Genomic DNA, 20,573 nt, shown 5'->3' with positions numbered 1-20,573 from the left:
AAAATGTACCCTGATCAAATTCACCCCCGCTGTTTCTTCTCCTCACTTCTTAAAACAATTTCAGTAGGTTTCATTGTTCTATTTTCTTACATGAGCATTAAGTGCTTCAACCATATTCATCCTCCTTTCACTCTACAGCCCTCCCTCCCACTGGTATCCACCTCCAAACAGAACTAGTTCATCATTTTTAAGAATCACAATCTGCATAGGGAAGAGAATATAAGATATTTGTCTTTTTCAGTCTGGCTTATTTTGTTTAACATTATGATCTCTAGTTCCATACATTTTCCTGCAAGCAACATAATTTTATTCTTCTTTATGGCTGAATTATATTCTATTGGGTATATATACTACAAATCTTTTTCTATCCATTGGTTGGTGGGAACCTAGGCTAATTCCATATTCTGGTATTGTGAATAGTGCTTCTATAAACATGGGCATACAGGTTATCTTGACTGTATATTGACTTAACATTCCTCTGGATAGATGCCGAGGAGTAATACAGCAGGATCATATACAAGTTCTATCTTTAGGTTTGACAAAAAACCATCATACTGATTTCCATCTGTACCCTATATTATTTCATTATATTCTATATTATATTGCTATTGAAAAATGATTTTAAACAGGAGATAATCCCTATTTTGTGCTCATGTTCTTGGATTGTGTTTGTAGCTTTTAAAAGCATTTAAGCTGATTTATCAATGATGGAGTTATTCCTCTATTTGTGAGTGTGGTTTTTATGGGCTTGGATATTTAGTTCACCATCTATAGGAGATCTCCGCAGTGCTATTTCTGCATATGCATAATTTCAAGAACCTCTCTTCCCCTCTATAATTCATTTAAAAAAACACATTTTGTGAAGGCCACTTGAGATGAAAACATCAGAAGAATGTTTTGTAAGTTGGAAATGAAATTAAAAACTTCATATCACAAGATCCACTGAAAAGTAAACTGCAGTGTGTACACACAAAGATATTAAAGCCAGTGCTGGGGTATCAGCACAGAGAATTTCTACATTCTTATGCCTCAGGGGGTTTACCACTAGAAGGAAAGTCTAGGAAAAGCTACCACACGGATTGGTGTGTGAATATATTTCTTGATCTAAGATCCTTTTCTCAACTTGTTCATGTGCCTCTACCAGAAAATGATGCCCAAAGATAATTTTTTTTTACATAGCGTAAATAACACAGGCTGGTAATGGAAACTGGGTTCTAATTCTGTAGCAGTAGATTGGCTGAAGGGCTTTAGGGAAGTCACTTGACTTCTCTGTTACTCATTAAAGCAATCTAATGTGAGCACTGATTTAATGAGTCAAAATTGTGGAGTACTATAATTTTCCTCCAGGAAAACCCACAGCAGGGATTCGAGAGTGATGAGGCAGCTGTATGAAAATCCTATCTCCCAGAGAGCCCAAAGAAACACCGGAAACAGTGCGAGGGTTAGTCAGAGCTCAAACTTTGTTGTTGCTTTTCTTGAGCTCCCAGACCTCTCTGACAAACTCCTGGTTCCATCCTTTTCTTAGTTCCTCTTTGTAACCATTTACCTGCAACTGCACCTTCCAAGTACATTTTTTGTCTTCAGATTGATATTTGATCTGAAATCTGTGGATAAGGACAGAGAGAAGAAATCATAAAAGAAACTAAGGAGCCAGGTTGCTGGGAGCTCATGCCCATAATTCTAGCTACTCAGGAGGCTGAGATCTGAGGATCTTGATTCAAAGCCAGCCCAATCAGGTTATCTCCAATTAATCACAGTAAAGACCAGAAGTGGCGCTGTGGCTCAAGTGGTACAGTGCTAGCCTTGATCAAAAGGTGCTCAGGGACAGAGCCCAAGCCAAGAGTTCAAGTCCCAGGACTAGAAAAACAAAACAAAAACAAAAAGAAACTAAGCAAATCACTAAGATACATTTCAACTTAAGAAAAATTCACAATAACAGAAACCAAGGTTCTATCTCCTCTTACCCCACCACCTGCCTTTAACACCTGCCCACCAATATAAATTGCAGGCTTCTTTCAGAGGTGCATCCATTTTCCTAAGCATAACCTATTATCAGCTCCATTTTCCCAGAACACACTTTGCTTTCTCTTATGTACTCTCTTATGTGAGAAGTATATCCCATCAACACTGGTGTGGTGGTACATGTCTGTAGTTCCAGCACTCAGGAGTCTGAGTCAGGAAGATAGAGAGTTTGAACTCAGCCTGAGCTACATAGCAAAACCATAACAAATAAGCCAACAACAACACCACATACAGTCTATAGTACAACACTCTTACAATGAGCTGCAACTTCTCAGGAACTACCAGCAATTCTCTCCCTACCATTTTGCTTGTTTGTTTTGGGGATTTTGTTGTTGTTGTTGTTTTGCTTTTTGTTTCTAAGAGCAGTTATGGATTAGTATAGACTCCACATAGGAGTTGAAATATGTGTTGCATCATTTATCACTTAATCTACAAAGGAAACAGCAGAAGTAACCGGAAACAAAGAAAAGGAAATTTCTGACAAACAATCCTGGTGGTTATCGGCAAGCTGAATTGAATCACAGATACCAGAGTTTGTAACTGCCTCTTCCATTGCAGAATTAACGGTAACTGCCTCCCACTTCTATGAGACTGACAACCCAAAATTTGAGAGTGGTTTATATGTTTAGCATTCCATTCTGTAGTAATGTCAGAGAGCACTTATTTATGATATTCATGTGTAATACATTCAAATTTGGAAGCAGAAAGAATAATCATCTCTCTTGTTCTCTCACTCTGTCTTGCTCTCTGACTGTCTGTCTTCTGTACATTTTGGAAGTAGAATAGAGATCATCTTTTGTAGACTTGGTGTTTACCAAGGAACACATGCAACTGATGTGAGGCTCCTGAGATCAGGCAACTGGCCCTTCTCCAGCACAGAAGGAGAAGTCAGAATTTAACAGGAAGTTCAAACCCTCTTGTTAGGTTTGCATTGAGGAAAGGTAAAAGAAACGTTGTTTAACTCATGCACCTTGGACTGGCCCTCTTTCACTTGAATTTATGAATAGAGAAGTCCACAATAAATTGTAGAATCTGGGAGGAGAAACAGGAGCAGTGAGATTCTAGGAGAACGTTCATTGCAAGCCTCAGGGATGTGGTTGAAACGCAAAAATTGCCATGATTTACATTTTAAAAGGTAGGGAATCTTTTTTTTCTGCCACAGGCCCCTTGGACATTTATGACATCATTATAGGCCATGCAAAACTACCAGTACAGGCAGATGGACAGCGGAGTATAGCTATTTGTCCCATCATGTAATATGATTTTGCTGGCCTTATATACCGCACCACCTAACAGGGATTTCTCACCCCTGAATTTTAAAAAGGCTGGAGCTATATGTCAAGAGACTTGCTGATTTCATCTCTGCAGGATTCTGCTGCTTTCATCTGCACTTGGGAGAAAAAGAAAAGGGATAAAAGCTTAAAACCCAATGTCCCACACATCTATCTTCGGGTTCTTTTGTCCCTCTCCAGGAAGAAAGACAGCAGGAGTCTTTCTTCTTCTTCTTTTTTTTTAGCCTAGCAAAGAGGTCATTTCAGGTACAGAGAGGATCCTGAGATAACTGGTCAGAGAAGTTAAGAAGGAAAAGACCTGGGGGTCCACATCCATCCCCTTTAACTGGTGGTCACTTGCCCAGCAGGACTGCTTTGGTAGACCTCCTTGTTTCCCATGTCTCCTCCTCTTCTCTCCTCTCCTCTGTCTCTTTTCTAACCCTCCATCTGGCCTTCAGTAGTAAGAGGTCAGTATATTCACACTTGGGAAATCTCATTCAAGAATTTTTGTCAATGGACAAGTCATAAGAAGCCCTTCCATTTTAGGGCTCGTTGACGTCACCCAGGAGGCGATAAATATCTGTTGATATAATTGGATGTGAGATTCAGTGTTGAAATAGCAAAACTCTGTCCCTCGCTCCTTGGCAGGGCCCTATGATTTATGCAGGAGCAGAGGCAGCACGCAAGCGAGCTGTCAAGAGAGCGTCAGCTTATTAGGCAAATGCTGCGTGCTTTCTGAAGAGGGTCGACACTATAAAATCCCACTCCAGGCTCTGGTGTGGAGAAACTAAGACAATTGAGAGAGTGAGGAGAAAGAGACAAAAACAAGGGAGTGGAAACTGAGAGGAGAGGAGGAAGAAAGCCTTCAGAGAAAGCCTCGGAGACCACCCTCTGCAGAGAGGCAGCGGTGCCTGGTTCACCTGCGAAGCGCCTGGGAAGGTAAGGGAGCGCCTAGACGGAAGGCGCCACCAGCTCTGCGCAGCCTGGTGTGTGCGTGTGTGCGTGTGTGTGTGTGTGTGTGTGTGTGTGTGTGTGTGTGTGTGTGAGAGAGAGAGAGAGAGAGAGAGAGAGAGAAGGGGGTCCCTGGCTATACCTTAAAATTCCAACCATAGCTAGGATGTGGCAAAATCAGACTTTAGACGGCTGCTTATCTTTACCTGAACTGCCCACTTGCCATTCACTGTCGTTATGAAGGACTCCCACTACCCTACATCCATCCCGACCCCCAGGGAAAGGAAGCAAGGAGAGGGATGGGGAGACACAGAGACAGACAGACAGACAGACAGACAGACAGACAGACAGACAGACAGACAGAGAGACAGACAGACAGACAGACAGACAGACAGACAGGGAAGGAAGGAAGTAGTTCTCAATTTGGAAGAACGCTGAAATGGTCCGGAGGGGACGGATCGATCTGTGGCTCTTCTCTAAGCTCGGGGAGATGTTCTGGAGATGGGTTTTGGGAAGGGGAGTCAGGGCTGCGCTCCGGAGTCCTGCCGGGGAGGGGATGGCTTCGGCGGGAGCCTGGCAGGCATCCTCTTTCCTGCTCCCGAAGCCCTCCACCGGGAGCTTCAGGACCTCGGACAGCGCCCCGCAAGCCTGGGGCCGGCGCCCGCGCGCTCGGGGCGTGCGGCGGGACGACGCCCCGCGCACCCCGCCGCTGAGCTGAACTCTGACCAACTCTTCCTTTCTCTCTCCCCGGTCCGCTCCCGCCCGCCTCCGCGCACCCCGACCCGCAGCCAGCCCCCCATCATGCGGCTGCGCCTGCTGCTGTCCGCGGGCGTCCTGCTGGTGGCTCTGCTGCGCTGCCCGCCGTGCGGGGCTCTGCTCAGCCGGGGGTCCGCCCCGGGCGCCCCGCAGCCCCCGCGGGGCCCCCACACCCTGGATTTCTTCCAGCCCGAGCAGCCCCAGCAGCCGCAGCCTCGACCCGTTCTGCTCCGCATGGGAGAAGAATACTTCCTCCGCCTGGGGAACCTCCACAAGAGCCCCGCTCCTCGGATGTCGCCCGAGTCCTCGGCCCTCGCCGGCGGCAGTGACAACCGCCCCGGGTCCCATCAGGCGGCGGCCGCCAACTTTTTCCGCGCGTTGCTGCAGCAGCTGCCTCCGCGCCCGCTCGACAGCCGCGCGAGTCCCGCGGAGCGCAGCGCCCCTGGCGGCCACCAGGAGGCGCTGGAGCGGGAGAGGCGCTCGGAGGAGCCGCCCATCTCGCTGGATCTCACCTTCCACCTGCTCCGCGAAGTCTTAGAAATGGCCAGGGCCGAGCAGTTAGCGCAGCAAGCTCACAGCAACAGGAAACTGATGGAGATAATAGGGAAATGAAACAGTGCGTTTGCCCGCCCCCTCCCCCGCAAAAAAGTTTCTGCACTTAAGAGCAAAAAAACAAAAATTACAAAAAAAAATTTAACACACAGTATTCTGTACCATAGTGCTGCTCTGATACCATTTGTTTATTTTTATATAGCTCGAAGCATAGAGAATGTACAGGGAGAGCGCCCATACCCCTCCGTTCGCATGCACGAAGCGCACCACGTGCAGTCACAGAAAAACAATGTTATTTGTGTTGTCTGCTTTCAGTCCTCGTGTCCAGATGTCTTACTAGTGACGTTTGAGAGAAAAATGTAGACCCGGAAGGAAGCTGATGGAAGTTATTCTAATGTTTTAGTCGCGATCAGAGCCAAAGAGAATACTCTTCTCTTGAGTGGGTGGGTAAGACGAAATGTGTATGCGCTTTGAACCAACTTTTTCTTGTAAACGTTTCAGTAATAAAAACATCTTTCTGATCCTTGGTCATTTTGGTCGTGTAAAAGAATGTTGAATATTTATATTTTTAATAAAAGCTGCAAAGGTTATTGTGCTTTTATTTGTCCTTTTCAGAGCTCACACGCGGGACGTGGCCTCAGCACAAGCGGGGAAAATGATTAAATCCCATCAAACTTCCTGCATTTTTGTCCTCCTCGGAAAACGCAAACATTTGTCAGTGGCTCGCACAGACCAACTCTGCAATTGCCATGGGTTAATCTCCTACTTCAGATTTCTCCCTTCCCTGTTTCCTTCCCTTGTGCCACAGCTAAGGTTGAGTTTTGTAATTGGGGAAGTTTTTTCCAGCTTTACAAATTGGTAATTTCACAACCTGAAAAATCGATCATAATGGAAATAACACCTAAACCTGATTAATCTTGAGATGTGACATAATTAGGGATAACAGGGGCGTTGGAGAGACAAGTGGAGATTTGAGGCTGACATTTCTGAAAATTAAAGGCCAAATGTTGCCGGTTTTCCATTTCATGAAGCTTTACTTTGGTACTATAAAACAAGCAATTTTTCAAAGACTACTTATAGGAGAAAGTTGATAGAAATCAACTAGACATAAAATTTAGGGAACTTTTAAAAAAATAATTGTTAACTTTCCTAACTACACAGATACCATCTGTATTTATGTCTATACCAACCCTAATCACTTTGAGTCTTAAGTCTATGAGCTACCTTTACGCCACTCTAAAACTCAATAGCACATCTTATTAATTTTATGACACATTTACCTTTAATCACTTAGTTGCAGTTTTAAAAACTTTAATCACATGATTTCTACTTCAAAATTAATTTATATGAATGAAGATGCTTCTTTCTGAGAGACCTTTGAAGTATCCTTTTATTAATAGAGTAATAATATGAATAATATGAAACACTGAATAAATTATATTTTTTAAAAACAGCATTTATTTAATAGTTCATACAGAATAAAATTACTCTTATGAAGGAGGCCTCACAGTGGAACAAAGAAAGCATGATTTGTGTGTGTGTGTGTGTGTGTGTGTGTGTGTGTGTATATAGGTGTGTGTTATATGTAAATATGGTAATATATACATATATATGCATATATGTATATGAATACACTCAGCCACTCAGTTCAATGGATACAGGAGAAAGTAGGCAGTCTCTGCTAGAAGGTCTTTTCCAATTAAATACTTATAGAGGAATATCTAAAACTAAGATTAGAAAAAAGGTCACAAGAGCTGTCCTAGGCCTTTGAAAGTGTCATCAAATTCAGAGGACATTTCTGGATATCCACTGAATCTATTATGGAAAAGAGAAAAACTGCAAAACATTTTCATAGCTTTGGTCAATGATTCATCTTTTGTCCATGTTCTGATAAACGGGCCACTTCTGATGACACTGAATTCGGTATTCACCTGCCTTGATATAGCGGAGAAGGGAGAAGAGGTGAAGAGCTTCTATTACACAAAAAGAAGCCAGTGACTATGAGGGACAAGGGTGTAGTGCCCACTTTTTTCAGCACTTGCCACTTGTAACTGACGAATGCACAACTACCACACCTACACACCTTCACATTTCCCACACAACAAAAGATTTACCTAAGCTCCAATTTCCCTATCTTCCCTTTCTGAAACCATTCTTTCCCTCCATGTGTTAAGTACGTTATCTGGAATTAAAGGTATCTTTTTTTTTTCTTTCAGAAATCCTACCCAGAGGTCCCACTCATCATTTGCATCATCTGAATATCCCCTAGGGTCTTGCCAGCCTTGTGCATCTCAGCCAGGTAGACAGAGGGACAGCAGCTGGAATGGGAATCATTCATTCAGGGAGTTCAACCAGGAGAAGGAAAAGACATGGCGAGCAGGCTCCACCTCGGGGCCACTCCCACTCCCTGAAGCTGCAGCCTGTCCCTGGGGAGAAGGGGCCTCAGATCCAATCTGCAACAGAAGAAAATGTGAATCAGAGGAAGCAGTTAGTCCTTAGGGGGCTGGCCCACTTACTTCTCCCCTAAGGAGAAGGAATACCACTACTACTACTACTTAATAGTAGTAGTAGTATCATTAGATGGAGCATAATCATGAATAGGACAGGACATGGGAAGCAAGCTCTGGTTATCTTAGCTATGGTCAAAAGCCATGAAAGTAATTCACAGTCATGATCTCCAAAGGGACAATAGTAACTCATGCAGAGAAAGGAAGACCTTGAAAGAAAGAGTCCAGTTTATACTCCTTACATTCAAATGAACCTGTTCATGACTCACTGAGATGAGGTCTCATTAAAACATAGCAATAAGGGTTTAGAAAAATCTGCAGAATTTAAAGAAAAATTTCACTGGGGGTGCAACTAGTGCTTGGCTAGTATGTGTGAGGCATGGAAGGCAGGAACACCATCCATGCACTGTAAAAAGGAAAGGAAAGGGAAGGAAGGACGGACGGAAGGAAGGAAGGAAGGAAGGGAGGAAGGAAGGAAGGAAGGAAGGAAGGAAGGGAGGGAGGGAGGGAGGGAGGGAGGGAGGGAGGGAAGGAGGAAGGAATCAGTTTAAATGGCATTACTATATGTATGTAATAAATTATTGTAATAAATATTAATAAGGTCTCTCCACTTCTAAAGTAAGACGTTTCTTATATATATATATATGTATATATATATATACATATATGTATATATATTCACATGTAACTTAATTACAGGAATATGTTTCCAAAATACATATCATTAGGAATTTCCTTATTGTGTGACCACCATTGAGTGCTCACACAAACTAATAAGGTTGCAATTTCATTAGGAGATACATCATATGAAAACCATCATAATGTAGTATCTATTACTGAGGGAAAACACACATAGATAGATAGATAGATAGATAGATAGATAGATAGATAGATAGATAGATAGATAGATACCTTTTTTTTTTGGCCCAACTCTTGAGGCTTGAACACAGACCCTGGATGCTGTCCTTGAGCTTTTGTACTCAAGGGACTTGAGCCACAGTTGGACTTCCAGATATTTGGAAGCTAATTGGAGATTTCTGTCTCAAAGACTTTCCTACCCAAGCTGACTTTGCGTTGTGATCCTCAGAGCTCAGCCTTCTTAGTAGCTAAGATTAGCAGTGTAAGCCATCAGCACCCAGCTTAAATTTGAGTAGATCATGAAAGGCTATTTTTCTCTAGGCTATGAAATCTAGTCACAATATTTATATAAAACAAATCTAATACCAATATTTCTAAAGAGATGCTTTTTATAAACACCTGCCTTTTATAAATAACGAATTCATCTCATCTCATAAGTGAACTTCATTTGTGTTATTTTGAATTTTTTTAATCATAGCTTAATGAATGAGGATCAATCATAAAGGCCTTTTGAAATGCAACTTTATTTTATTAACTCAAACCTAACATTTAAAGGTGCCATGACCAGCATAATTCTTCCCGGGGAAACTATGGGAAATGGATAAACATATTCTCATGCTTCACTAAGAAAACTCCAGCCAAACTGGAATGCCCCAGATTTCAAAGCAATGAGACACACACATGCATCACACAGCCCTGGGTGACTTGTAAAGCTGCCAGATGAAGGGAAGGTACATGGCCCAAGCAAAGCGGAACTTTGGTGACTATATTGTCTTATTTCCACTCAAAGTGGGTTTGAGAGGAAAGTGAATGTTTGCACTATACCCACCAGATTTGCCCCTGAATTTATATATTTTGGGGTGGTATTGTAAAAATTAATAAAATTATCCCTAGTCATTTTGGCATTGGGGTTGTCTTTACACCATCAAACTGATTCCTGATGGGAAGTTAAGAAGGGGTATGGGGCTGGGAAGGTGGCTCAGTGGTAGAGCACTTGCCTTGCATGCCTGAGGCCCTGGGTTCGATTCCTCAGCACCACATAAAAAGAAAAAAGCCGGAAGTGGCGCTGTGGCTCAAGTGGTAGAGCGCTAGCCTTGAGCTGAAGAGCTGAGGGACAGCACCCAGGCCCAGAGTTTTGGCCCCATGACTGGACCAAAAAAACCAAAAACAACAACAACAACAACAACAAAAGAAGGGGTATGAATAAAAACAGATAAAAACAGAAAGCACACAATTGTCAGTAAAGAAGTAGCTGAAATAAATAACTGAAAATGAACTGCTTTTTTAAAAGAAGAATATCACTAGGTTCTGTGGGTAATGAGTTAGCTACTACAACATCCTTGAAATTGAGATGGAATCTGCATTGTCTTGACAGAATGCTGTGCCTGTTTATCCTCATCATTCTCTTCCTTATGCAAGTCACTTTGCCCTTACTAATCCTAAAAGAGAGCAAACCAAAACATCCCAAGGGATCTGTGCCTGTCACTGAGATGTGGATTATTGTTTTCCATCTGTTCCATTTGAGTGAATAGTAAATTCTGCTTGGCATTTACTTAGTATTAATATTCTCTTCTATAAAAATAGAAATGACATCCTGCCTTATAAGGTTGTTGTAAGGAATGGATAAAGTAATGCACATGAAGTATTTTACAGTGCTTCATTTATATTAGGCCCTTCCTTCCTCCCTCCCTCCTTCCCTCTCTTCCTTCCTTCCCTCCCTCCTTCCTTCCTTCCCTCCTTCTTTCCTCCCTCCTTCCCTATTTATTTATTTAACTTTGTTAACTACACAGACACCATCCGTATTTACGTCTATGTCAACCCTAATCATTTTGAATCTTAAGTCTATGAACTAGCGTTACTAAAGCATCTTATTAGTTTTTGGAAACATTTGTCTTTGGTCATTTAGTTACAACTTTAAAAAACTTTAACTCCCTCCCTCCCCCTCTCCCTCTCTCTCTCTTTCCTTCCTTTCACTCTTTAGTCACTTCCTCTCTCTTCCTCCTCTCTTCTTCCTTCTCCTCTCTTCCTTCCTTCCTTCCTTCTTTCCTTGTCTTTCTTCCTTTCTTTCTTTCTTTCTTTCTTTCTTTCTTTCTTTCTTTCTTTCTTTCTTTCTTTCTTTCTTTCTTTCTTTCTTTCTTTCTTTCTCTCTCTCTCTCTCTCTCTCTCTCTCTCTCTCTCTCTCTCTCTCTTTCTTTCTGTTTTTGTTCGGTCATGGGGCTTGAACTCTAGGCTTGGGCGCTGTCTCTGTGCTCTTCAGCTCAAAGCAAGCACTCTACCACTTGAGCCATAGTACCACTTCCAGTTTTCTAGTGGTTTATTGGAGATAAGAGTCTCATGAACTTTCCTACCCTGGCTAGCCTTGAACCCTGATCCTCAGATCTCAGCCTCCTGTGCAGTTAGGATTCCAGGCATGAGCCACCAGCTCCTGGCTACCTTCTCCTCTTTCTTATGACAGTAAAGATGCTCCTCTGCAGCCCATAATGACTCAAGTTCTGTTTATGATGTGATATATACAACAGTAATAACTACCACCAAGAAAAGACAACAATATGACATTTGCAAGATTACCTTTCCAGAATTAGACATATTCCATAGGTTGTTACCCCTTTAGCATGTTGTAATCATGGTCAACCATGACTCTGCAGCATGTATGGCATATCATATGTGTATGTATGTATGTATGTATACATGTATGTATGTATATACATATTCTCTCAAATAGTTTTCCAAAGGCTGGTTCTCCTCCATTATACAAGTTTCATTTCATAGGAAGATGAACATCCCATGAGACAGTGCTGACTGCCCCTTCCTGCTTTGTTTAATCTCATTTTGATATGCAAGGTGAAAGAAAGATTACTAGTCACGTATTATGTCTAAATTTTACACATTTTCCTTAGGTGCAAAACATATAAAAGTATAACCATCATTTAACACTTCAGGACTGCAGGTAATTTGACAAATATGACTTTAAGTCATAAAACGAAACCAGACAATGGAGTGAGGAGGCAGCATCTCTCGCTGTCTCAATGCTCAGAGCCAGTTCCGTCAAGATCAACAAAAGCCAGTGACATGAAAGAGTGCACTCTTTTTCAGAGAAAAAATTAGTTTACTTAGATAGCTTGACCAGGAGTTCTGAGCATTAATAGGTTACAGGAACATGAAATGTTTTTCTTTTCTTTCTTTCTTTCTTTCTTTCTTTCTTTCTTTCTTTCTTTCTTTCTTTCTTTCTTTCTTTCTTTCTTTCTTTCTTTCTCTTCGCTTTTTCATTTTTGCTATTACTATCAAATGTACTTTGAGAAGGGAAAAAAGAATGTCAGATCATGGAGGTAGAATATTGCTTCACTTCACTGCAGACCAAGGTGAGGTGAAGTGCTTCTATCCTGAGCCCTGTGTCTGCAGGCTTTATCCTCAACACATGAGGTCATCTGGAATCCTTGCTCACTGCTGTAATTGAGAAGCATGCATCCTGCCAGAGGCCGGGGGACATTAGGCTGTGTGATGAGGATGGTTAAGTAATGGATGGCATTTGCCTGACCTGGCCTGTATAGCTGCAAAGTACTTTGAAAAGAACATGAATGAATATATAAGCATCAAAAACTCAGAAGTGAAGGCATGAAGAAAGAAGAATGAGTGCATATGACTGTAAAATAGCTTAGCCACTATGGAATATATAATATGCAGGTTCATCAAAAAGTGACACTGAGAGAACCATGTGGCCCAAAAGTTCCACTTTGGAGTGTATAATCAAAAGAACTGAAAGCAGGAATTTACATGGCTTTGTACTCGTATGTCCCTAGGAGCATTACTCATAATAGCCAGGAAGTAGAAGCAATGTAGTGCTCATCCATAGCTCAGTGGAAAAATAAAATGTGACATACACATACAATGGAATATTGGCCAACATTAAAACAGGAAATTCTGATCTATTCTATTCTATTCTATTCTATTCTATTCTTACTTATTGTACAGATGAAGAAAGTGGGACACAAATTATATGTGGAACTAACCCTGAAGATACACAGGTAGGAGGTAATAGAGCTATCAGTCTCCTCTAGGTAGTATTTCACAAATTTTATTCTATAAAAGACTATTTCTACACAGTTTCTCACCAAAAAATGGAAGCTAGTGATGAAAATGAAAACATATCATGCTAGGTGGCTGTATAATCCTAGCTACTCAGAAGGCTGAGATCAGAGGATCACAGTTCAAAGCCAGATCAAGCAGGAAAGTCTGTAAGACTCTTCTGTCCAATTAATCATAGAGAAAGCCAGAAGTGGTGCTAAAGAGCTAGCCTTGAGCAAAAAGAAGTTCAGGGATAGCAGCCAGGCCCAGAGTTCAAGCCCCAGCACTGGAAAGAGAGAGAGAGAGAGAGAGAGAGAGAGAGAGAGAAAGAGAGAGAGAGAGAGAGAGAGAGAGATTCTGACATGTGCTAGAACATGGGTGAATTTTGAGCATCTCAGGTAACGTGAAATAAGCCAGACACACAAAGACAAATATTGTATCATTCCAAATATTGTATCATTGTATCTAAAGGAATCAATTTCATAGAAGCAGAAAGTAGAGTAGTAATTGCCAGGGCCTGGAAGTGGGAGTGCGGTTGCAAGGAGAAATAGAAAGGTTTTGTTTAGTGGGTACAGTTTCAATTTTTTCAAGATGAAAGAATTCTGGTGGTCTGTTCCATGGTGTGAATGTAATAACACAATTGGACTGTATGCTAAAAAATCATTAAGATGGTGAATTTTATATTCTGCCTTCCTTCCTTCCTTCCTTCCTTCCTTCCTTCCTTCCTTCCTTCCTTCCTTCCTTCCTTCCTTCCTTCCTTCCTTCCTCCCTTCCCTTCCCTTCCCTTCCCTTTTCTTTCTTTTTTGAAATCAGGCAACTTCACATTAAACCCTGGAGTAACAAGTTCTTTAGTCCAAGTAGAAATGTGTAAGCCAGAGCTTGCCTGGGGAGCTGAGCTCACTGTCCCTGGGCTTGGTTGCTAATGCAGTGTCCAGGACTGCCTCGCTCCTCCCAGGCTGCAAAGCTGATTTCAGCAGCGATCACTGCTGGGACATGACACAAGCACACTTATAGCCTCTGTAGCCTCACTTAGGAGGGTAATTATTAAAGCAGCCTCCAAATAGAAACGTGAGCTCATGTTTCATCCAGCTGCCTCTAGGCTTCCCATGGTTTCTGTGGAATGCTAGCATCTGCCCTTCCACAAATGGCTATTCTCAATACTACCCATGACCCTGACTCCTTAAAATGTACCTTCCCTGTATTCTATTCACAGGCTTATCCAAGTGAGTAATCAATATGATAAAAGGCATTGCTGACAAAGACATTAATAGATGATGATGGCATAATATGCCATTCACCTCATAAAATAACATTTAACATAGAGATGTCCATGTCTTATCATGAGAGATGAATGATGCCAGGGCACTGAGGGATGCTAGGAGGAGTGAAGGAATTTGTGCCTAGTTACAGTGGATGCCAATGAGAAACTGGACCTGACAGAGTATCTGGTTACCACTGCATGTTAATTGTCAGTCTTTCTAGGCTACTTCAAGACTCCTTGCCCATCTCTAACAACATCCATTTGTCTTGAAGGAATATGGATAGGAAGGCTCAGACTAGACTTGAGGCTGCCAACTGGGCAACTGCCCAGTATCCATCCTGCACCTGCTAGGGTGTGTCAGAGAACCAAAGCCAGATGCTTGAAACAGGTGTGAGTAGACATGTTGAGATCATGTTTAGAATATTTATTCAGACAGAAAACCCAAACCATGGCCTGATTCCCTGCTTAGCATTCTGGAACCTCGGGGCCCTGGATAGCTTAAGCATTACAGATTCTTGGCAAGAAAGGAAAGTATGGCCAAGACCGTAGGATAATCACCAATGGGAAGAAGCATAGTCCATGGAAAGGCATAGTCCATGGCTCTTAGCCACGGGCCTGAGCCTGGGAAACACAGCCAGGCAGCTCTACCAGCATGAGCATTGCTTTCACAGAAATAAAGACATTTCTGCTTGGGACAGAACAAGCGGCGCAAAACACAGAGCTGAGAAAACATATGTGGTCTTCATGACTGCTAGAGGAAGATGGAAATGGGAATCCCCAAACAAACTCAAAAGGAAAAACACTAGCTGGGTGCCATGGCTCACGCCTGTAATCCTAGCAAGTCAGGAGATTGAGATTTGAGGATTAGGGTTTGGGCAGGAAGTCCAGGAGAGTCTTACTTATCTCAAAAAACAAACAAAAACATTAACAAAAAGAAACTACAAACAATCTAGAAGTGGAGCTGTGACTCAAGTGCTAGCCTTCAGCAATAAAGTTCAGGGACAGTACCTCAGCTCTGAGTTGAGGCCCCAGGACTGGCACAAAAAAGAAAGAAAAAGAAAGAAAAACACTCACTAAAAAACATTTCCTGCCACTTGGTCTGATTTAGAGGCATACACAATGCGTGGCTGAGGTGATGGATGAAGGAAGTTAATGTGGAGACTCTGTTGCTGCTTCCTTCTTATAGGGAAGCTTAGAAGCCAGATTAGAAGTCAGACTCTTCATACAAGAAAATGGTGAATTCACTCACTCGCATTTTCTGAATCTGGAGGAGGATGGTGGAATCTATTCCGTTTAGATCGTTTCAAATGCTGTCTAGGAATTGACAGGGTAAGATGAGTATCAGACTATAGCCATCACCAGCATAGCCTCAGCTGTACATCCAACATATGTTCCATGCATGGAATCCATGAGTGATCTCAGTCTTTCAGAAGAAAATTGGATCCTCAATTCTTCACAGTTAGGGCTTCTTAACCTTGGGTTAAACTAAACAGACCAAACAGGTTCAAATTAGGATCCCCTGTGCTAAATTCAATTTACTGCTAGGACAATTCAGACTCAGGAAGTTTGAAGAACTTGCTAGAAGTATCTCTAAGGATAAAGTATCAAGAGTTGTTAATAGTGATCACAATAGAGCTATCAAGGCAAGAGGGGGCAGCTGGTGCTGAGTGAACTTACGAGACAGGGCTGATGTACCACTGGAAGTCAGAGACTTAAGTGTGGAATGCAACTGAAGGCTTAGATCCCTCTCATTTGCAATGGACATCCACATCTCAGGAAGCAATGCGGGCTTTCTGAGTAACCACCCACTTCTGCTTTGTGGGACTGTGCCAATCTGTCACAAGTGGTGAGTCAGAGCCGAAGAGGCCTTGGTCACATTGATTCTTGTCTCAACCACATCAATCTCAGTGAAGCAGAGATAAACTCTTAGATGCTGGCTGGCTTCCAAATTACTGCACACTCCCCTCCATGGGGAAGGACCAGGCCCAGAAGGCAGCAAGCTCACAGTTAGTCTGTGATCCTGAGCAACCAGGCCTCTTCTAAGATCTTCCTTTCTCTTCACTAAAAATGGGAAGCTTAACAGTCCCCACTGTACAGGACTGATGTAAAGTTTAAAGGAGAAAATCTCCACATAAGACTCTGTATGTGATGAAGCAACATTCATCCATTCATTACACACTCTACCTGCACCTGTGGATTGTGCATTAACACATTGGTGGATGGACTCTTCAGTTCATGGACTGCCATAGGGAGAAAGGGCACTTTATGGAAATCACTGACACACACAAATGAAGACAGGAGAAAAAAAAACACACCACAAAATACATGACACTAATAAGGATCTGAGGTGAAATCAGAATAATAAATAATTATAAAGGATGGGAAACAAAAAAGAAAAAACCCAAAACAAACTAGCAATGTTATAACTGTTTCTCAAGACCTCTCCCCAGAGCCTGTTTTCACATAATTGTTGAGCTGTAGGCCTAAGTTACCAGGGGAGATGAATCCATCACATTGCTACACACAATTTATATGTTATTTTCCTTTTTAAAATGGATACATCCATTAGCTTCCTATTAAAGTGACATTTATTTAGAAGGCTATCTGATACTGAGAAAGGTAGTTTACTGCTTTCTTTGTTTTCACTTTTTTTTTCACCTTTTAGTAAAAACCGCCAACTTGGCCATTATTAAAATGGCACTTTCCCAGCAGAGAAAAAAAACTCTAAAACAAAATAAAGTAGCAATAAAATGCAAAAGCATTAAACAATGTTAATAAAATGATTTCATTAAAACTAGCATGCTAAAGCAAACCTTATTCCCTCCTATAATTTTTTCTATATAACAATGCCTGTACTTCATTATCACAATTTCTTATAATTTCCAGGATCCTGACAACATTACAGAGTACATGTGGGCCAGTCAGAGCACAGCTTAGTCTTCTCTCTCATCAACTTGAAATTCCAGCACAACCAGGGTGCCTAGCAGAGCCTCAATCTGTATGCTTGAATCTCATTGTGAAGCAAGAAGCATTTAGCCTTAGTAGAAATTTCTGTTTGAAAATAATTTGACAATCTGAATCCCTCAATTAAATTTAGAGAACATAGTTAAATTTTCAATCACTTCAGTTTGTTTTGGAAAATTAAATCGATCATTTCAAAGAACACAGGAACCTATAGTCATATTCATGGGAAATCGTGGGCCTCCTGTTGAGTCTTCTCAAGGGCAGTGTGATACCTTGTGAAATTAATCTCACACATAAAAGCTTCCCAGCCTTCTAGCCTCCAGCATCTCTCACTTCCCGATCTCTGGTCACGTTGGCATGGATCATTGTGCTTGAAATCAGAATGTATGCTTTATTCTCAAAGGCTATTTGCATGAAAATGATTTGATCTTTTTGCTCTGAGCAGAGAGGCAGAGCTCCACAGTGACTGTTTCATTTTGGAACTTTGGAACTTTGTTCATTCTTGCTTAGGAAAATAAGAATATTTTCAAGGGGGCTGAATCTGGGTGATGAATGTTTGATAAGACTTCAGAGTACATGCTGAACACTGTTCAGAGTGTAGAAAATAAACCCTAGGATTCAAAAAGAAAAAGAAACTTTTCTAGTATCACCTATCACCACTGCTAACCAACCTTTTTGATCAGTTAAGCTATTATTCTATTTACCATTGCTTTGCCCTGCTTGCCTTGCCCTTCCCTTCCTTTCCTTTCCTTTCCTCTTTTCCTTTCCTTTTCTTCCCCCTTTCCTTTCCCTTTTCTTTCTCTGCCCTTTCCTTTGCTCCCCTTCCTTTTCCCATCTATTTATACAATACCTTTTACCCTTTTAGATCTTTACAATTTCACAGACAACATTTATAGAGCTTTAGCAAAGAACTAAGATGGTGTGATCTGGTTTTTCTTGGTGACACTTTCTCCAGTCTATAATAAGCCACTGGCTTTGACATGCCCTTTGCTATTTTAGGGTAAAGCCCTAAGGATCTGTCTCTGAGCTAATGATATACTAGATAGAAAGGAATTGGGGTCTCTGGTAGGAAGAGAAAAGCTATTGACCTCTTCTTGTGGGCACTTGGGTCAGATCTGAGTCAGGAGGACAAGCCCAGTAATATAAGTCACTGGCCTATGACAAGGTATCCTCTGAGTTTCTTTACAAACTTTACATGGGACAAAGAATGAACTAGAACATAGGTGTGTCATGAAAACATACAGAGATATTAGCTCAAAAATCAACTAATGTCAAAATTAAAAATAGGGTCCTACCCAATGGTGACAACTGATCATCTGGTCATAAAGTTCAGCTTAATCACTTAGAAGTATCTCAACCATCCTGGCCCTTGCAATGCTTGACCCTGTGTGTGGCTGGGGGAAAAGGAAAGGCAGACTTGTTGGATTTGGGCCATGATTCCTACCCTACTGCTTGTCACGCCATTTGGAACAAAGCCTTAAGGACTGTCAACACCATTCTCCTCTAGTCCTCTCCTCTCTACCCTCATCTTTTTAAAGCTATCTAGAAAGCATGAACCTGTATACATGAATGGAGACTTTTACAATACACCTTTTGAACATTCAGTCACAAGAAGAAAAGAGGTAGATAGTAAGTTTTGTTTTAAGCAACACTTATCTCAGACTTAATCTCCAAGAAAATATAACTATTTTAAATATGAGTGTATCTAGAGGTCCAAAATAAGTGAGGCTAAAACTGATAGAACTTAAAAGGAGAAATCAGAAAGTCCAGTTATACTATGAGATCTCAAAATTCCACTCAAGAATGGATAGAACAGATTAACAGAAAATCAGAAGAAAAATAGTAGAACTGATCACCACCACTAATCAACTGTCTTAATTGACATTTAATGAAAACTTCACTCAACAGCACAATAACATACTGTGTTTTCAAGAACATTCCAAGGTAGATCATATTCTGTGACATAAAACAAATCTTAATAAACTTAAAGAATTGGGAATACATAAAGTATATTTTATATTTGATAAGCACACTATATAAACTATATTTTCTCTCCATATTAGAATTAAACAGAAGTCATAATAGAATTAAACAGAAGTCAAACAAATGTCTAGATTTTAGCACCATTCATCTAACTAACCCATGTGTCAACAAAAAAACCCCATAAAGTAAAGGAGAAAATATTTTGAATTAAATGAAAACACACAAGTCAAAACTTCTGGCATTTCAGCTAACCCAGTGATTAGAAGATGTATAGCATTGTTTATATTAAAAAATAAGGAAGATGTCAATCAGTAATTTAAGCTTTCATTCTAGAAAACTAACACTATAAGAGACAAACCCAAAGAACACACAAGAAAGAAAATAATAAATAGCAGAAAATAATGTGATAGAAAAATAAAATGGAGAATACCAACAAAATCAAAGGTTTGCTCTTTTTTAAGATTGGTAAAATTAGTAAGGAGTCAAAACAATTTCAAAACCAGAAAAAAATAGAAAACTATTCCCCTGGTTTTTCAGCTTATATGAAACTATAATAATCAAGGCAGGAGAGTGTTTACAGAGAGACAAATACCCAAATCAAGGTACAAAGCAGGGTCCAGATATAGACTTAAATGTACATGGTCAATTCATTTGCAAAGGAAAGTACAGTCTTTTCAACAAAAAAACAAAACTTGTTGCTGGAACAAGTGAATACTTTTTACTAAAAAGAAAAAAAATAGAAAGACTAAACTTTGATCCCATGTATATAAAATTTAATAAATAATATCTTAGAGTTTACTTATGAGCTAAAATGATACAAATTCCAGAAGGAAGCATGTTAGTAAATCTTCAAGAGAACAACAAAAAGCACAAACCAAAAGCAAAAGTGATCAATTAGGCTTAATCTAAACATATATACATATATGTATCTATATGTATATGCATAAATATATATGTATAGTTGAGAAAATGAAAAGAACAAACCACCCACTAGAAGAAAATATTCACAAAGCATCTGTCTGAGAAGAGAGTACTCAACATACATATAGGACTTCTAAGAATACAAACAACCCAATAAAAGGTGTGTAGAAGAAAGTGAACAGGTACTTCACCATAGAAAATATTATATATATATATATATATATATATATATATATATATATATATATGAAAGTCCAAAATAAGCAAGATTGACACAATACTGTTCTGTATAGAATGTAGAGTAGCTGCAACTCTCCCACATTCCTGGTGGAAGCATAGAATTGAATTTGATGACATGGGAAAAAATCTGACAATTTTTAATGAAGTTAACTCTACATTTACTAAATAATCCAGCAGTTCCAATCATAGATATTTACTCAAGATAATTGAAAACAGGTCAGGCAC

The 20,573-nt window shown here is 40.7% G+C and overlaps 2 protein-coding genes across 2 annotated transcripts in view; one reads left to right on the top strand and one right to left on the bottom strand.

Moving 5' to 3' along the window:
• Nucleotides 1-5,045: 5,045 nt before the first annotated feature.
• Crh (corticotropin releasing hormone) lies at nt 5,046-5,612 on the top strand. Its single transcript, XM_042667025.1, has one exon. It carries the CDS (start codon nt 5,046-5,048, stop codon nt 5,610-5,612), a length of 567 nt encoding a protein of 188 aa, XP_042522959.1.
• Nucleotides 5,613-7,882: 2,270 nt separating this feature from the next.
• Nucleotides 7,883-20,573, bottom strand: part of Trim55 (tripartite motif containing 55) — a 38,701-nt gene continuing 26,010 nt past the window's right edge. Inside the window, exon 10 of the mRNA XM_042666656.1 lies at nt 7,883-8,005. Coding sequence (XP_042522590.1) covers nt 7,883-8,005 — 123 coding nt within the window. The remainder of the gene's footprint in view (nt 8,006-20,573) is intronic.

This window comes from Dipodomys spectabilis, unplaced genomic scaffold (assembly GCF_019054845.1).
Source record: "Dipodomys spectabilis isolate Male_0828 unplaced genomic scaffold, ASM1905484v1 ptg000015l, whole genome shotgun sequence".
Taxonomy (NCBI): domain Eukaryota; kingdom Metazoa; phylum Chordata; class Mammalia; order Rodentia; family Heteromyidae; genus Dipodomys; species Dipodomys spectabilis.
This window is presented reverse-complemented; position numbering and strand designations above follow the sequence as displayed.